We start from the raw sequence: 18,461 nt of genomic DNA, 5'->3' as shown, positions 1-18,461 counted from the left end.
ATTTTAGTGTCCTTTTTTTTGCACGATATTTACCTTTTCATTCGCCTTTTCTTTCTTATGTTTCGTCTTTTTCTTATTTGTTACTCTTTATTCCTTTTTCCATACTTTTTCAGGCTGAAATATATTAAGATTTATTTTTGTTTTTATCTACATTCTGGTAACAAACCATTTGTACATTTTTTAATGTACTTTTTACTTATTAGTATAGGGCTGTCCTATACACTATATTTTTTGTTTCGTTATTTGGCGCATAAATAAATAATGATTTTGGCTTTCCCACTCTTGAACATCCCACATTTTGTCTACTACCCGCGTCGTTGGCTCGCACAAATCCGCTCATAATCGTAACGAATTGTATCGAATCTACTACCTCAACAACTATGATTGCTTCGGTCACCAAACTCCGTTGCACACGACCACTCCACTCTTCTGGCTGCTGCTGTCCACTAAGCCAACGCACCCCGTTTCGATCGAGGGTCGACGCTTTGGCGGAGTTTGCGTCTACTACGCGCCAACTTCGCCACGATCAGCCGGTTCAGTCTACTACAGATCCTGCCAGAGTAAACAACTGACTGTCCGCTTCTCGGAGGAGGTTAGCGTTAGCGTTCGAGTACGACGGTACGGTAGTAAATCGTGACTCCAAGTACAACCGGATTCTTTTGCTGCTGTCGCCTAGCGGTCTCTAGGACGCGTCGTAGCGGTTGCTCAGCTCCAAAGTCCGGAAGTACTTAACGGTCGGTCGGTTTGGTCACAAATCAAACGCAAATAAACGCTCGGTGTTAATATATTCATCCTGGGGCTGTGCAGTGCGGATTACACCAAGTGAAGATTGGCGCGGTGGTTCAAGCGTTTCCTCAATCTTGCGGGCTTAATTTTGCGGACCCCGAAAGCATCAAGCTGTGCGTAGCGTGGATTTCCCAAGAGTCTTGCGCTCAACGGCTGCTGGTCGGTAAGGCCTTTGATGGCCAGCCCGGAGTAGTCCCGCGTGTTAGTAGTACCGCGCAACGGCATCGGGGTGTAACGTACGGTTGGCTACTTATGGACTTGGTGTTGATCGCGTAACTGGCCACCTTAACCGTCGAAGGAGGAAGACGAAGAAGAAGACGGTGAGGAGGAAGAGCAGGGTTCGCATAATGAAAACGAAAGTGAAGTCTCTGCGGGCTCACGGGGAGAAGTGAAGTCAGATGATGAGAGTGAGAGTGAGGTGTTGATCGTTAGAAGCATCAACAGTGGTGAGGAGAGCAAAAAAAAAGAAGCATCCAGTGGTTTGTCTCGAGATCGACGTGCTAGTAAAGATGACGATGACGATGAGTGGGAAATTTCACTGGGCGAATGACAGGGTGGCAGCTCGTTGATAACTTTGGATACACGTAATACTTTTTGAAATTTTTCAGCGTGTAAATTAATATTTATCTTTTTGCTGTTTGACATAATTAAACAAAAAAGTTTTAAAGATAGAAGAATAAAAAAAGTGTTTTTTTTAGATATTTGCTATACTTTAATTCAACGAACAATTCAGGTTTTTACGGAGAGATATTTTCAAAGAGTGAAATAAAGGGAGGAGGTTATCTAGAATCAAAATTTTCATGTATATTTTAAAGATTTCCCCAGTGAAAACTGATGCATAAGCTACCAAAAAATATAATTTAAAGAAAAAAAATCGGTGTACGGCTCTGTATTCCATTATTTTTCTTGATTCGAATATTGAATAATAAAATCAAATTCATGAAAAAATTATAAGTAATGAGAGTTTTTTGGAATGATTCCAACTTTGTAAGGGTAAGTTTTTGTATTAAAATATTTTTTGAAAAGAATAACAAATTAGTTTATCGGCTTATTGGATTTTTTTTCTAACGAAGTATTTTTAAATTTGTTATTTATTAGTAAGGCTATTAACTCTGGCTGAGAAAAAACAACCCATACACTTAGCCGATATGACACCATAGTATAACAATAACTGTTGTGTAATTATTTTGATAAATTTGGAAATTAAAAAGTGAATATTCACAGCTTACAAATTTCACATTATTGAAGCTTACTCACCAACATACATATTTTAAAAACATTTTTAATATATACGATAATTTTCTAAAGAAAATCGTTATGGCTTACAATTGATTAACGTTAGAAAGTTAACGAAATATCAAGTTTGCTTTTACGAGTAAGATTGCTCTGAGTGTTTTTGTTAACTCAGATTTTTACAGTTTTTCAGAATTTTTTGAAATCTTTGGATCTATAATTTGACAAATTGTTTTTGTAAAGAATTTGAAAACAGACATTTAATGATTAAGTTTGAACTGAGACAAGCCGGAAAAATATCCAAATTATCCTTTAAAATCAAACTGACAGTCAAATAAAAATGTCTAATTAGTCTAATCGTTGGACAACGAAATAAAAAACAGTTTTAGAAATAAAAAAAGTTATTATGGTCATAACTAAATTCCTGCCAAATTCGTTTTATACGAAAAAAGGTAACCGTACAAAAATAAGACAAGTTAAAAATTCGGGAAGAAATCAATAATTCGTACGTTAAATATATAAATATACAAGCTTAACCCGGCAAACTTTGTTCTGCCTTTTTTCCATTTTTATTTGCTTTGTTTAACTTTTTTATTTCCGTTTTTGGCTTGTTTTTTCTTCAATTTTCTGCAAGTATTTTTTTCATTATTTTGTTTTTTTATAATTTTTATTTTACCTTGGCTTTCTTTCTGCTTCTTTCTTCTTTTTCATTTTTTCATTGTTTTGCTTCTCTCTTTAATTTTTCTGTAATTTTTTTCTTTTAATTTTTTAGTTTCCTTTTTTGCACGATATTTACCTTTTCTTTCTTTTTTCTAATTTTTCTTTTTTTTTCTTTTTCCTGGCCTTTATATTTTTGTTTTTTTCTAACCATTTGTCAATTTTTATGTACTTTTACTTGTTTGTATAGGGCTATCCTTTGCACTATATATTATCTGTAATTTTTTTCTCTTAGTTTATTTTAGTGTCCTTTTTTTGCACGATATTTACCTTTTCATTCGCCTTTTCTTTCTTATGTTTCGTCTTTTTCTTATTTGTTACTCTTTATTCCTTTTTCCATACTTTTTCAGGCTGAAATATATTAAGATTTATTTTTGTTTTTATCTACATTCTGGTAACAAACCATTTGTACATTTTTTAATGTACTTTTTACTTATTAGTATAGGGCTGTCCTATACACTATATTTTTTGTTTCGTTATTTGGCGCATAAATAAATAATGATTTTGGCTTTCCCACTCTTGAACATCCCACATATAGCTGTCCGTGGGAAAAGCAAGGGTACTCTAAATTTATTCCACATACTTCCAAAGATTGTCCTTGCGATTTGTTTATTGTCATAGCGAATGCTAAGCGAACTGGAAACTGCATTCTTTTAAATTCAAATGGCATATCACTCGATATCAATGGTATTCTCGGTATTATAACATCCTCTTGTTTGAATTTTCCATTTAGGATTGTTGCCATTATTATATTTTGCTTCATTTGTTTGACTACCAACCTTGTCCCATTGCATAGTTTAGGTGTGTTTAGATTTCTAAGCATTATTATAACTGATCCTTCTTTCAGCTTTAGTTCATGTTTTGGTAATCCAGGCAAATCCAATGCATTCAGGAATTCTGTTGGATAATCCGTCGCTTCGTCAGGATTTGTTACGCTGTCTATGGACTTATAAGATTTTAGTTCTCCTGGTATTTTTTTTAATATTTCGTCATTCATTCCATCTACATCTGTGTTTTTTGCTGCCAATATTGCTCTTGCACTTAGCCAATCTTGGTTTTTGTAATTGTTTTCTATGTTTGGAAACACATTTTTAATTAGTTCCTCTTTCGTTCTTGACATATTACAAAAATTCTCTGGAAAGTTTATCATGCTTGTGGTTTTGTCTTCTATTACTTCTCCATTGCCTATTTTCAACAATTGTTTTGAAAATATCTCTGCTGATTGGTCATTTTGCATTGCTACGCGCATATTTGTTGTTAGCTTGAGTTTTTTAACATTTCTCCACAAATAAGAATATTTTAGGCATGCGTTCAAGACGTCAGCGACTGTTGATCTTGGTATAACTGGTAATGTTTGTCTGAAATCTCCTGACAGTAGAATCAATGCTCCTCCAAATATTCTTTGGTTGTTTCTTAAATCTCGCATAGTTCGATCTAATGCTTCCAATGCTTTTTTGTTCGACATTGTACACTCATCCCATATTATTATTTCGCTTTTTGCAACACTTTCGCCATTGCTGAATTTTTTGAAATATTGCATGTTGGTTCTTCTATTACTTGTAGATTCAATGGCAATTTAAATGCAGAGTGTGCTGTTCTTCCTCCTTCTAGTAATGTTGCTGCTATTCCTGACGATGCTACTGCTACTGCTATTTCTGATCTTGATCGAACTGTTGCTAGCAACAATGATATTAGAAAAGTTTTTCCTGTTCCTCCTGGAGCATCTAAAAAGTACATTCCTCCTTGCTTTTGTCGAATTGCATTCATCATTGTTTCGTATACGTTTTTTTGTTGCATGTTTAACTTTGGTACGCTTTCTCTTACTGTTTGGCTTAATGTTTCAATATCATAATCTCTTTCTCTCTGCAATTCTCTATTGAATGCTTGGTGCATTTCTCTATCTGGGGAGTTCATGCCCAAATTGTTCAAAGTATTGCCACTTATTTGCATGCACATTTCTTCAATTAATATTAGTGCTTCATTTCGCATCTCTTCGCTTAATTCTAGTTCTATATTTAAATTTGCTCTCCTTGATCTATTCAAAATATCCTCTGACATTGCGTCTTTGTACTTTTGCCATAACTCTGTTGGGTTTGATGGAAAACATGTTGAAACGATTATTGCAAACAATGTTCGTACTTGATTTGGTGTTGCTGTTTCTATTGCTTCTTCCATGGTTGCATCCCAGTGATTATCGTTTTCTAACAATTTTAGTTTTTGACATGCTTCTCGAAACGTTCTGCATACTTCCCCATCCACTGTTCGTAAGTTTTCAAATGATGTTGGTCCTCTTACATTAACCAATAATAGCCTTGCATAGAAACACTCTTCTTTGTTTGGATGTACTGTGTATATTCTCCCAAGTGCATCTGTAGAATATACTTCTGTGCTTCCTTCTACTACTTTCCCCTTCTTCCTCCGTTGAAATGTTTTAGTTGTTGCATTCCATGTATAATAGCGTGGCATTTCGAAATATAAAAGCGTTCTGGCAAATTGATCAATCTTGCATATGTCAAAAAAACTTGTTAATGTTGTTGCTGGTGCACGCTCTGATCTTTGTACTGCGTTTTCTTCTGTAAAATATACTCGTTGTCCATTTTCCAAATGTACTGCTAAATGCACAACTGTTGGGTGCCGTTCGTGAATTGGGAATGACATTATTCTCCATATTGCTTCATTGCAGCTAATGTATCTACCCAACTGATATCTTGTCACTTCGTCATTAGCATCTGGTGATGATACTCCAAATACTGCCATGTCACTTCCTTTGTTCACGTATTTGCACACGTACTTAATTGATTTGATTGAATTGCAGTATTCTACATTGCAATGCGTTTTGAATGTTTTTGAGAGTAATGGTGAATATGGAACTATCCAACTGTTATCGACTTCTACATCATTTCCTTTTACTTTCACTCTAAATGATTTACCGTGATCTTCTGGTGATCTGCGCCTGTACAACGGGTATCCATCGTTTCCAGTGATTGTTTCTGCTATCATTTGTCGTGGATATCTTTTTGTACACTTATTACCGGACATGCATGGTGATTCTTGGTTGTGTTGTCCACATGGACCGTGTACCATATTTTTTGTTACTATTTCATACAGTTCTGCATCTCTTTCTTGATCTGGTATCTCTGCACTTATTATTTGATCTATTTGTTCCGGTCTTATTTTATCTGATAGCCAAATTAATGTGTGTGAATGTGGTAGTCCTCGTTTCTGCCATTCAATTGAATACATCCAACATTTTACTTCTCCAAATACGTTTTTTTTTGTTATTAAGTTTATCAGAGATTTTTGTTTTTGTCGAAATACCCTTGCTGTTATGTCGTGACGATCACTCGATGTTTGTCCATTTTTTAATTGATTTGTTATTTCTTTCCATTTTGGGTTGCATGTGAACGTTATGAATAAGTCTGGACGACCATAATTTCTCACATAGGTCATGGCATCTTGCGCATATTCATTCATGTGTCGAGGACTTCCGACATAAGACGATGGAAGTATTGTCATTCGCCCAATATTGTTAACATCACCTTCTGTTCTTATTGCATCTCTCATATGGATATACTCTTCTGACCTTAGTTTAGCTTGATTGAATCTGATATAGTTAAGACGTTCTGTCTCTATCTTCACATACATATCGACTACAAATTGTTGAAATAGTCTTCGGTATTGTAGCAAGTGGTTTTCTTCATTTTGCCTTATCATCAGTCGATATGCATAATAATTCATCGAGCTCACCTTTTTGTTTGTTTCTTCACCTGTTTATTTTATCTTTTTTTTTTTTTTTCATTGTTTCAATTCTATAACTTACCATTAATAGGGTTTATCATCTTAATTTGAATATGATAACCATCTTCTCCACGGCAAAACATAAGAGGGTACTGCAATGCGTCGTATGAGCGATGTGTCTCATTTACTCTTTGAAGTTGACCCTCGTTCCGTCTCCTCAATACAATATCTCTTGATTCTACTTGCTCTCCTACTATAACTACCGCAATTTCATCGATGGTTGGTGCGTTATATTGTCTTTCATGACTTCCTGTTGGTCTTTTATCTGCTCTTATTACTATTTGGTGGTTATCTGTTGGCATATTTTCTAATGATGTTTTGAATATCCTTATCAATTCATTGTTTTGGTGAAGAAGTTCTTGCATTTCTCCAATTATCTGTCTTTTACTGCTCGGTTTATTGCACAACGTTGATCAATCTCTGTATCTTCATTTCCCACAAAATATATTTGTAAGAATTTATGGTCATTGTTTTCTGCTGGCAACAATGATCCTGTTCTATGGTGTATCTGTCCTTGTATCTGGTTATTATATTTCAATTTTATTTTTATTTTTGTTTATTTTTTTTTATTTTTACCTTAAACGTTGGATTATATCCTCTTTCTTCAATTATATTTGCTCCAAAGGATGTCATCTGGAAACAGCTATTATATTTTTGTACATTTGTTAAGAAATGGTTTGATTCTGGCAATTCTCCATAAAGTAGTGATCGTAGCGGTTCTGGTGGTGTATTTAATTCTGGCAATTTTATTTTTCCACTTGCACAACATAATCCTGGCGTTTCTGTTCTATATTTTAGCGCACTACAATATTGGCACACATTATCCATCTCTCCAATCGTGACGCTTGGCAGTTCGCTGTAGTCTATTGTGCAATCATATTGGAATGCTGCTTTTTTTAGTTGCACATTTCTTGTTCTCCGGTTGATTTGATTTGATTATTAATATTTGGTTCCTCATTTTCAACATTTATTATTAACTGATTGTACGCATTAGTTTCTTCCATTATTATTTGATTTCGCCTTGCTGGACTCCGGGTCATCCTTTCTTTTTCTCTTACATTTATTACAGCTCGTTCTTCTTGCACATGGCCTGTTCTAATATTTGATAATCTTTGGCTATTTCGGCTTCGTCTACCGAGTTGGGATCTTCTTATCTTTGGCATTTTTTTTTCCTAAAAGATATTTATTTATTAACATGCTGTTTTGTCTTTGGCATTGCCTTTTTTTCCTATCATTCTTACTTTTTAGATTTTTTTTGCTCTTTGGTTTTTTCACTTCCTTCTTTTTTGAATGTTTTGACGTTTTTCCTTTTTTTTAATATACGGGTTGCCTTGATCATATTTTAAAGATTTTGACTTTTCCTATTGCTTTTCTGAGTTCTCCGGTACCGGTTCCGGAGTGGCCAAAGTGTCTACTTATTAGCGTAAAAACCTTCCTTGAGCTTGTACGAACGCAACGCAACAAAGAGCGTCCGATCCGACTTACCGTTTTCAACTGATTCGCGTTCGAACAAAACCGTCGAAATTTTTTATATAGATAGAAGATATTCGTACGTTAAACAATACCGTGAAACGGAGTGACTTTGATAGGTTTGAAATTTTTCAGCAAAATGAAGAGAACAAAAAAATACGTACGGAATGCTATGAAATCATACTGACCATGGTAGAGAAGTGTTCAAAGTACTTCAAGAAAATGTCTTCATAAAATTTTGAAAAGTTTAAATAGTTAGTTAACTATAATTAAGATAATGTTGATGAATAGCATTATTTTAATATTCTCAAGGTGTCATTACTATCAATGAACATGATTTCGAATCGGAAAACGGAATGCATTTTCGAATTTTTTGGACAATATATTTGTAACTAATAAATATTATAATATTATAATATATAATATTTAATCTAGCATTTATATGTATTTTGATGAAAAGTCTATAAACTTAGTTAACTTAATATAAATTAGATTTTTTTATTTCTTAGAAACTATATTAGAAACCTAAGCGATGGTAAATTTGACGTAAAAATAAAATTTTAACACCTTAAATCTGATTTTATCAATAAAAACTATGACTATCGAAGTCACTCCGGAATCCAAAATAAGAATTTTCAACGTAACTATTGTGTAAGCACTATTGAAAAAAACATTTTTCAAAAATAGTACATAGACCTTGTGTGCCCTACCCCAGTACATGTTTTAAAACTAAAAATGTTAAGAAAAACATTAATAGTTGGAAAATATTCCCAAAATAAATTGAAATCCTATCAATGTCACCCCGGTTTACGGTAACCTTTTTAGGATATGTTTAAGTTTACCAACTTGTGCTATAACTCAAAAGATGTCATTTTTTGTCATCTCAAACATATCCAAAAACGATTGAATACAGTACATTCAAATATATCAAACAAAGATCTACCTCGTCCGAACTAACGTCATGATTCGAATTCCCGGACGCTTCGAATCCCGGACACCTCATCTTGTATTATCTATTATTTGGATATAAGTTCGCATTATGAATGTCAAAACTGTGTTATTTGATGAATGCAACTTTCATTTAAAGTTTGTTTGAACGCTGTAGTTATTGCGGGTATCATCGACTACGCCGATGAATCCAGAGATTTCGACACCACGAATCCGCTGCAGCGCTCGAAAACGATCAGTCTGAAGGCGTTGAGGATAATCATCAATAAGGACACGCAAACAGCATTCAAAATGAAGTATGTTGTGTCTGCTGGTTCAAACGATCAAGTTAAATTCAGAAAAGAGGCGAACAATGAACGTGCGTTAAGTGAACTCGACTACAGGTCCGTGGCAGAAGAGGAAACGGAAATTTTCCATTTGATTTCCAGTGGAGCATCCATGTATTGTATAAAAAATTAGCCTCTACCATCTCATGCTGCACTCTGTGCACACAGTGAACCGTGCAGGTTGGTTAAGTATGGAAATAGAAGACAAAGGATATAAGGAAGCAGGTTACGAAACTGTTGTGTTGGCAGGCGTATTGGACAGAGGTGGATTTCAGAAATCGAAATGTAGCGAAATGCAAATTTTTGTGCCGCAGGCGCTATACAGAATGAGGCTTGTTATGATGTGCGAAGGGTGGAGGTGTACGTTATGTGCATTTAAGAACGAGACCGTTCGAGTGATAGAGTGGCACTCGAATTTATCAACCAAATAAGATCGATCAACGATCAGTTGTTCGAGTGCCAAGCGTTCCTGGAAAGTCGTCGTGCCAAGGGTGAAGATCTAAATTTTTAAATTTAACCATTCTACCTACTTACTGAACTATGAAAATACCTACATTTTCTTCTTGTGTGACACCTCGAACAACGCAGACGTCTTTCCCGTTTATTCCCCCCGAGATACTGACTCGTTTCAACACCCCACTGAATCAATCTAAGCCTCACTGCTACAGTGACTACTTCCTTCCGAAGTGCGTATACCGCTGAAGTTTTGAAAGCACACGTATTTTCTACCCACGTAGTCGCTAGACGCCTAGGTCTCCTAGGTACTTAAATCTCACGTCCGTGTTTGGGAAACGCGTGTTCATGTTTTAAATTTTGCGGGTGTGTTCTGTTGCACCCAAGACTCGCACCTTTGGATTTTCTACAGCAGCCATGGTGTGGTTTGAATCTTCTCTAGGTTGCAGGGAAACAACTTGACTGTTTATAAATATAACATATATTTTGCCACAAAACGAATCAAATTCTTAGACTGCTTGCAACGCGGCTCTACTTTGTTCTAGCGGTTTCATTTTTCAAATAGAACTGAAACAGACCACCCGCAACGCGGAGTTGAAGTTTTAATTTTCGAGCAGTATTTTGAAACCGGAATAAAACTGCTCGACGAGTTTGTTTCAAACGTGAGACGATTTGGAACTGGAATAGAACTCAGTTAAAAAATTTCGACGGTTTTGTTCCAACGCGAATCAGTAGAGCGTCGGATCGAGGTGCTCTTTGTTGCGTTGTGTTCGTATAAGCCCGAGGAAGGTTCTTACGCCAAAAAGTTACAACTTTGTCCACTCTGGAACCGATTCCGGAAAATCTGAAGATTGTATGGGAAAAGTTACTTAAAATCAACTTTTGATCACAGGAGGCTGAATAAGCAAAAAAGTTAAAAACGTCAACAAACGAAAAAAGGCAGAACGAAGTTTGTTGGGTAAGGCCGTTGCGGAAATCGCAGAGGTCCCTTAGTAGGCTCAATTCGTCGCCATCGTGCTAACTTGTCGTACGTGCATTTTGGGCCAAATTGAGTTAAGAACGCCATTTTGTGCAGCCCACAATGCCTTTTGACCTTCACAGATCCCCAAAATTCGATTTCAATCCTGAGATATTCAACAAAAACCGAAAAAACTCCGTGCATTTTTGTCACTTTACATATGAAAGTAGTTTCAATCTTGTCGTGCCATCTTGTCACTCCATGAAAATTGATGTAAGTGCGACAAAAGGCCAAAGGGATTTCAGGCCAGGAAAGTCAGGATGCGTTTGTCGCACGTACAAGCTAGACTACCGTAAACATTTGTAATTATAACTCGGGACTCCAGCAACCAACTTCAACCAAACTTTGGGACAATGCACAGAATGGTCAGCCAAACAAAACGTGTTTGGTATTGTTTACATTGCGTGCTCTCGTTTTTGTATATTCAAGGTCAACCATTAAAACGCGTTTTCTCGGAACGTCAAAATGGCGGGTGCGACAAGATAGCACGACGACGTTGAGTTGTTGACATGCTCGATCAACATGCTTGATTTCATATCTGAATAAGTCACGTGGCTGCAAAAAATCTGAAATAAGCAAAGCATGCTCGGGATGCCATGCTGGTTTTTGGCACCTTGGAGTAACACGTGGTCGTAAAATGCGTTGCGCTGATCAAAGTGCGCTTTATAGTCGCAGCCAACTTTACCTGGTGGTAATGGTAAATCTAAAATTTAATTTGATAAAATTTGATTTAACGTAACTTTTCCCATAAATGTTTTTTTTGTATTGTTTGCATGGATTGTTTGTTCCTTCCAAAGGGATTGTTGGTATGGATTGTTTGCATGGATTGTTGGTATGGATTGTTTGCATGGATTGTTTGCATGGATTGTTTGCATGGATTGTTTGCATGGATTGTTTGCATGGATTGTTTGCATGGATTGTTGGTATGGATTTTTATAGCCTTGATTTTTCAGTAAATTGTGAATAAATTATGAAATTTTCAGAACAGACCGCCGCACTTTGCGCAGTAGCCAGACTGACGCTCTCTAGAACCGCAGAATGTAAAAATATCTTGCCAAGGATAATAATGTCAAAACAATTAAATTAAATAAAATTATAAGATCACCAAAAATGCGAAATATTTCATGGGCGTCCATAGCACCGGGAAGGCAAAGAAGAAATTTATGGTTTCGATTTCCTTAAATTCAAACAAATTTTTATATAAAATATCGATTGTTTTGATGTTAACAGCTTATTTGAGACCTAAAGAATGCCAGCCACACATTTCAGTCCAAATTTGTGCGATTCATTAGCAAAAACGAGTGTCCGCAATTCGAAGCAAAAGTGTCCGGATTTCGAGCCAGCTTTTATTAGTGTCCGGGATTTGAAGCACAACAAGTCATTTTATTTTTCAAATTCTGATGAAAAAATGTTAAAAAAGACATATTTTGCTTGCATTCTCTTAAAACTTACTGTTAATATTACATCCTGATGATATTTCTTCATTTCCAACTTATTACATGATTTTTTGTCAGCTATAACAAAAATGATATGCTACTAAGTGTCCGGATTTCGAATCATGACGCTATTTGTAAAAATCAATAAAGCCAAACATATTTTTTTGAAAATCAATTTAAAAATCAGTAAAAATTTCATATCTCGAACATATTTTTGCTATGTGTTTGTTCATAAAGCGAAAATACGAAGATTTTGCGAAAAACAATTGTTGACATTCTTGAACAATTTAACTGTGATGAAATAAACTTAATTACGGTTATGCAATTTTCAATACCAAACATTGTTTCTACGATCAAAATATCTTAACATTATTATGTTGTTTCTCAGTTTTACCTTACTAATCATGACCTCATAATTATTTGTCAACCCAAGTAAATTCAAAACAGATTTGTTATGCAAAAAAAGTGAATCAAGTCGCCACCCTGTCCAAGCGCGCAAAATAACGCGTTCGTCCAGTACACCATCTTACGCGCAGCATCCAGTCAATGGTCCACACCACTACGAAACTGGCCAGTGTACTAACCACAGCAGTTGATGTTGTTATTTTTACGAATTCCGCACCAGGGTGTGGCGTATTTACCTCGTAATAAGCTAAAGTAAACATTAAGCAACGTGCGCGATGGCTAGCTGGAAGTTAAAATTAAGTGATTTATAAAAAAAGCTCTCTCATCGCGGTGACGACTTCCCTCCAAGCCGACGACGAAACTCGTTTTGTGTCCCCTCCTCGCAAGGACTTTTGCCACTTTGCCAAAGCCGCCTCTGTAGGAGTGGTCGGTCATCCGGAGGTTGGGAGCGATGAAAACGATAAGTTTGTTCGGGTGAGCTTAGTATCTGTTGGTGATCGTTGGCAGAAAGAAGTGTTTTGCGGAATTTTGACGGCGAAAAAGCACGTGTGTAGGTCGAAGATCTTGTGCGGTGTTGTAGGTCATGCTCACTTAGTAGTTGCGGTGATGGCTGTGAAGATAACCGTGTAACTTAAACCGTGTACGGACTGGCCCCAAGAGAGTTACATCAAGTGACGGACTGTATTTACATAATTGCTTATTGATGTACCAACGCTCGGCGGCCCCATCGAAGCCAGCTGTTGGCGGTTTTGCTGCGTAGTACCAAACCCTCTCGACTTGAAGATATTAAGTGTTTATTAGTTGAAAAGAGCCTGCGGTAATGAGTGAGTGAGTGTGTCTGTGTGTTGAGTAGGGGATGCTGGGGACCTTCCAAAGCTGATCAAACATCACGTTCAGCACTCTGTAATATGCCGATTTCAATTCAAGCTGTGAGCTGTGTTGTCTTGAAGGATTGAGTTTACTGGTTTGACAATGAAACCGAGACCCGAGGAGATATGCATTTAATCACGTGATTAGGTTGGCTTTGTTTTCGAACAATATGCTGCTTACCTGCAGAGACACGTGCTGCTAATATGCACTCAACAAATCATAAGTGTGTTATGTGTGGGCTTTATTATTTGCTGAGCATTCAAAAGCTGTTATTGATATTTGACGAGTAAACGATAGTGGCACGATCTCTTGAGCATCATTAAAGCTCAAACGTGTGTCAATGGCTGGGAGGTATGTGATAATGTTGGGCAATCAAAACGAGACCTAGTCAATGGAGATAATTCAAGGGCATTACGTCATTATAGATTAATGTTGAATTGGTTTAAATTGTATGCATGTATCCTATGTTGGTTTTATACGTTTCGATTAGAGTGTTTTCTATAAATCAAATAGACAGAGACAGCGATTTCAACATATTTTTAGACAAGCTGCTTGTTTTTCTCAATTTAATTATTTAATTGTTTGCTTCAACAATCATTTCATTTTTTAAATTTTGCTAACTTTTTCAAAACGCACGATTTTTTACGGCGTTGGACACGCCATGCAAACTTTGGATTTTCTAAATATTTTTATAATCATTAAAAATTAAAAACAAAATAAATGTTAAATTAACCTCCTACTGCCCATTTTTTCGATGTATATATTTTTTTGTTTTCTGTTTTTCTCCTTTAATTTTAAACTTTTTACTTGCATTAAGAGATTCATCCCATAATGTACTATCTACAAATTAATACACAAGAAAGATACACAAGATATTTTTTACAATCAGAATGTTGTAAGATTATGTCCCAGAGTTAGACAATCTTTGAATAAGAATACAACATCTTCCTTGGTTGCTTGGTGCACTTAAGAACATTTCCATTTAATTTACTGTAAGTTTCACAAAACACCGTACTTTTTTGTGAAAATACTTGAATTTTTATAATTCATAATGAGAATCAAACAACGCATTTTTTAAACATTTTTTTCATTGGAGTTTTAGTATAAAATACTCAAAGTTTCACAAACACCGCACTTTAAAAAAATAATATTTTCAAAACTTTCAATATGGGTAAAACAACGCAAAATTCTTAATAGATCTTACCTAAACCAGTATTTTTATTTTAGTGTAAAATACTGAAGTTTTACAAAATAACGTATTTTTTTTTAAATGAAACGAGTTAGAAACTTGTTAAAAAATCACAGTTTCAAAAAAAATTGCTTTTCTTCTTGACGTAATAAATAAAGCTTAAAAGTTTTAAATATCCGAAAATAATAACTTAAAAGGGATTGTACCTCCAAAAGTTTGCACTTTATTAAAAAATTATCAAGAATTGGTTAAGTATCCGAACATTTTTTCATGATTTATTCTGACCTGATAATCAATATATTTTAAACACAGAAAAAAAATCATGGTAATTTCTTTTAAAAAGAGGTACATCTTTTATGTCCGAAAAATGTGTAATTTTACCTCTGAAAATGTGTAATTTTACCACTATTCTGGTGTAATTTCGCTTTTTCAGTTTGAATTGAGGTAAAATTACATCATAAAAGAGGTAATATTCAACCTTCTAAAATTACAACTTCAAAATTTACACTATTTTTTGCTGTGTAATCTCAGTATTTTTTTTTTAAATGCATATCTTCCATAAAACATGTAAAAATCGAAAATAAAAAAAACGTATTTTGAGAATCAATGTTTTCGTGGAAAAAGTTCATTAAAGATTGGTAATTTTTTTAGAGTGTGATTTTTTTAAATAATCATAATAATAACTTACAACTTAACCAAAAACACCTAGTCGATCAGAAAATCCAATCTTAACAAGATGCAGATTTTCTTAAATTTACGTACCCATTTTGTTCGACCAACCCGTCCAATTATATGGAGACTTGTATGGTAAAACTAATGATGCACAAATTCTTCAATTCACAAAGGCATTCCAATAGGACTAAATTTCATCCAAACCAAAAATACAAATTTAAATATCGTGAAACAAATTGTGGGACTCTATGCAAAGTTTTGCAAAGATTTTCACTGAACTAAATTTTTTAGTATTAAATAATTTTCAAAAAATAGCGTGATTTCCAAAATACAATAAAAGTTTGATTTTGTTTTTTCTATAGATAAGAGTTTTTCCGATTTGAATATTTTAAATTATCACAAAATATATTTTTCAATTCCTAATTTTTATTTATTGCTGTATGGGTATCATACGATGCCAAACTTTGTTTAAATTTACAAATAATCAAAAATTTTATGTATAAATTTTCGAAAAATACTGTATATTTTCAAATTTATATAAAATGCTCATATTGCACATATACAAAATGTTGTTGAGGTTTTAAAAGATCAAATTTTCACGTTTTTTCTGACATATAAGATGTACCTATTTCCAGATGTAATTTTTCCATGTTTATGTTTACTGTGTTGTTCCTGGGTAATGCCATAGCATATCATTTTCGTTATAGCTTACAAAAAACCATTTAATAAATTGGAAATGAAGAAATATCATCAGTATTGGTATTAACAGTCAGTTTTAAGAGAATGCATGCAAAATATGTCTTTTCTAACCATTTTTCACCGAAATTTGAAAATTAAAATGACTTGTTGTGCTTCGAATCCCGGACACTGATAAAAGCTGATTCGAAATCCGGACACTTTTGCTTCGAATTCCGGAAACTCGTTTTTGCTAATGAATCGCACAAATTTGGACTGAAATGTTAGTGAATGGCATTTTTTAGGTCTCAAATAAGCTGTTAACATCAAAACAATCGATATTTTATATAAAATTTTGCTAGAATTTAAGGAAATCGAAATCATAAATTTTACTTTACCTTCCCGGTGCTTCGGACGCCTATGAAATATTTCACGTGAAATGTTTCGCCTTTTTTATAATCTTATAATTTTATTTTATTTGATTGTTTTGACATTAACTACAGCGTTCAAACAAACTTTAAATGAAAGTTGATGTTAGAATTCATCAAGTAACACAGTTTTGACATTCATAATGCGAACTTATATCCAAATAATTGATAAAACAAGATGAAGTGTCCGGGTTTCGAAGCGTCCGGGAATTCGAATCATGACGTTATGGCCAATTTTTGTTTTGAATTGAAATTCTTCTTTCGACGTCTCAATCTTTAAAAATTTGACTGGAGATGCTTTTCAGATTCATTCTAGAATTTTCGATTCTGGCCACTTTTGGAACTTCCCAAGAGATTCCCCAGGGAACCTGAAATAATGGTAATTTGCATCACGTCATGCGAAGGCTAAACATTACGTTATTCAATGAGCCAGCTATCTGGCCAAATGACTCTTTGGCTGTAGTGACCATAGAGTAGTATGTATTGAGGGTTGAATATCTTCACACAATTACGTTGAGTAAACAACTTATCTGGATTTCTATTCTAAATTGTCGTCTTTAGCTAAACAAAATCTTAGCAGGGTGTGGCACTTATTCTACACCTTAAACCCAGCATCCCCTTCCAACTCTCAGCCTCATCACATTTCGGAAGCATCACCCACAACGCGTAGCTAGTACGCCGCACCACGCCACTTGGAATATCGCGACCCCGGCTTAACCCAACGCAACGCTAATACCACTCTCCTCACATGAGATTGCGTTGTTTATTGCCATCTCCACGCGTCACGTCACCGCAAAGATCGGCGGCTACGCAAATGTCAGAGCTGCCAGAGCTCTTCGAACGAGCTCGTCGTCTGCTTAATGGAATTTGTCAAACGGAATTTTAACATTTTGCGTGTTTATTGATTTAAATAACAAATTAGTCAGATTATCATCCTCAATGTCATCAGCAGCTCGCATTCGGTCGGTTGGAGATCTCTAATGGCTGTCTAAACCGCGTTCGTCGCTAACTTCGTTGCAGTCGATTGGCGGGGGTGACTTTGGCCAGGTCGAACCTGTATACGCAGTTCTGCGGCGTAGCTGAACAAGTTGTGTCGACCTCCAGCGAAGCTCCGCGCCCAAAACCTGTACCGATCATTTCTGGTTCATCAATCAAAAGACTTGCGCGCGCGCGCAAGGAAACGAACCCGCTTATTCCGGGGAGGTCGTCGAAGGTTGTTGGGCACATTTCTTCGACCGCACCCTGGCCAAATCTGAACTTTTGGACTTGCTACATCGGTGTGGTAGTGATGCTGTAAGCGACTCGGCGAAAAAAAACCTGCAACTGTGAGGTCACTGGCTGCGATGTTGGCTGTGTTTATGTCCAATTTCGACCTATTCCTCCAGATATTGTAAATTTCCGCGGTTCGCGCGCGCAGTCTGCGTTCGCCGCTGGACCGGTTCGGTTGGTCTGAATTTTTTTTGTCGGTGATTTTGACTCTCCATCTCATTTTTTGGCAGCAACAGCAGCGGCTATCAAGAAAGTTTACGTAACCCACGGTGCACGTGTGAAATTGGTTGGAAAAATTACTGACCCACAGCCGCAGGGGGTCGTGAAGAAGAAGAAAAAAGCGATAAAGCGCAGTGAAACAGTGAAAAAGAAAAATTAAAATCATCAACCGGAAAGTAAGCCACTAGTGAGAAAACGACAGTGAGAAGTGAGAAAAGATTGGAAGATCTAGTGAGTGGTGAAAATGCGGGAAAACTTCTTCCTGCTGGTGGGGACGGCCTGCGTTCTGGTGGGTCTTCAGGTGGCCCGATCGGAGCTCAGTGCGGACGAGGTTGAATACGACGAGGAAGGCTTCTGGATCGGACACGGGCTGGGCAGTAGAAAAGAGGGTGAGTTCAAAATATGATTACTGTTTGTCATTGAAGCAATTTCACACGGAAAGTGGATCGATCGCCAAACCAGCGACCGAATTTTGCTGGGTTGGTTTTGCTGATATCAGCGAAATTTTTCTCTAAGCCAGCGAAATTTTTCGCTGAAAAAGGTGGCTGC

The 18,461-nt window shown here is 35.9% G+C and overlaps 1 protein-coding gene across 7 annotated transcripts in view; it reads left to right on the top strand.

Moving 5' to 3' along the window:
* Positions 1–560: 560 nt before the first annotated feature.
* The window catches only part of LOC6051418, a 32,632-nt gene continuing 14,731 nt past the window's right edge, over positions 561–18,461 (top strand). Inside the window, exons 1-2 of one of the 7 annotated variants that reach the window (XM_038257794.1) lie at positions 561–618; positions 17,924–18,301. In XM_038257794.1, the coding sequence (XP_038113722.1) occupies positions 18,157–18,301 (145 nt within the window). In that variant the 5' untranslated portion in view covers positions 561–618; positions 17,924–18,156. Of the gene's footprint in view, positions 619–12,803; positions 13,141–13,162; positions 13,415–17,457; positions 17,755–17,923; positions 18,302–18,461 lie in introns of those variants that run through there. The other 6 variants (XM_038257793.1, XM_038257792.1, XM_038257791.1 and 3 more) reach the window with 6 other exon arrangements.

Source organism: Culex quinquefasciatus, chromosome 2, assembly GCF_015732765.1.
Source record: "Culex quinquefasciatus strain JHB chromosome 2, VPISU_Cqui_1.0_pri_paternal, whole genome shotgun sequence".
Taxonomy (NCBI): Eukaryota; Metazoa; Arthropoda; class Insecta; order Diptera; family Culicidae; genus Culex; species Culex quinquefasciatus.
Note: the sequence above shows the minus strand (reverse complement) of the source record. Positions and strands in the feature narration are given on the sequence as shown.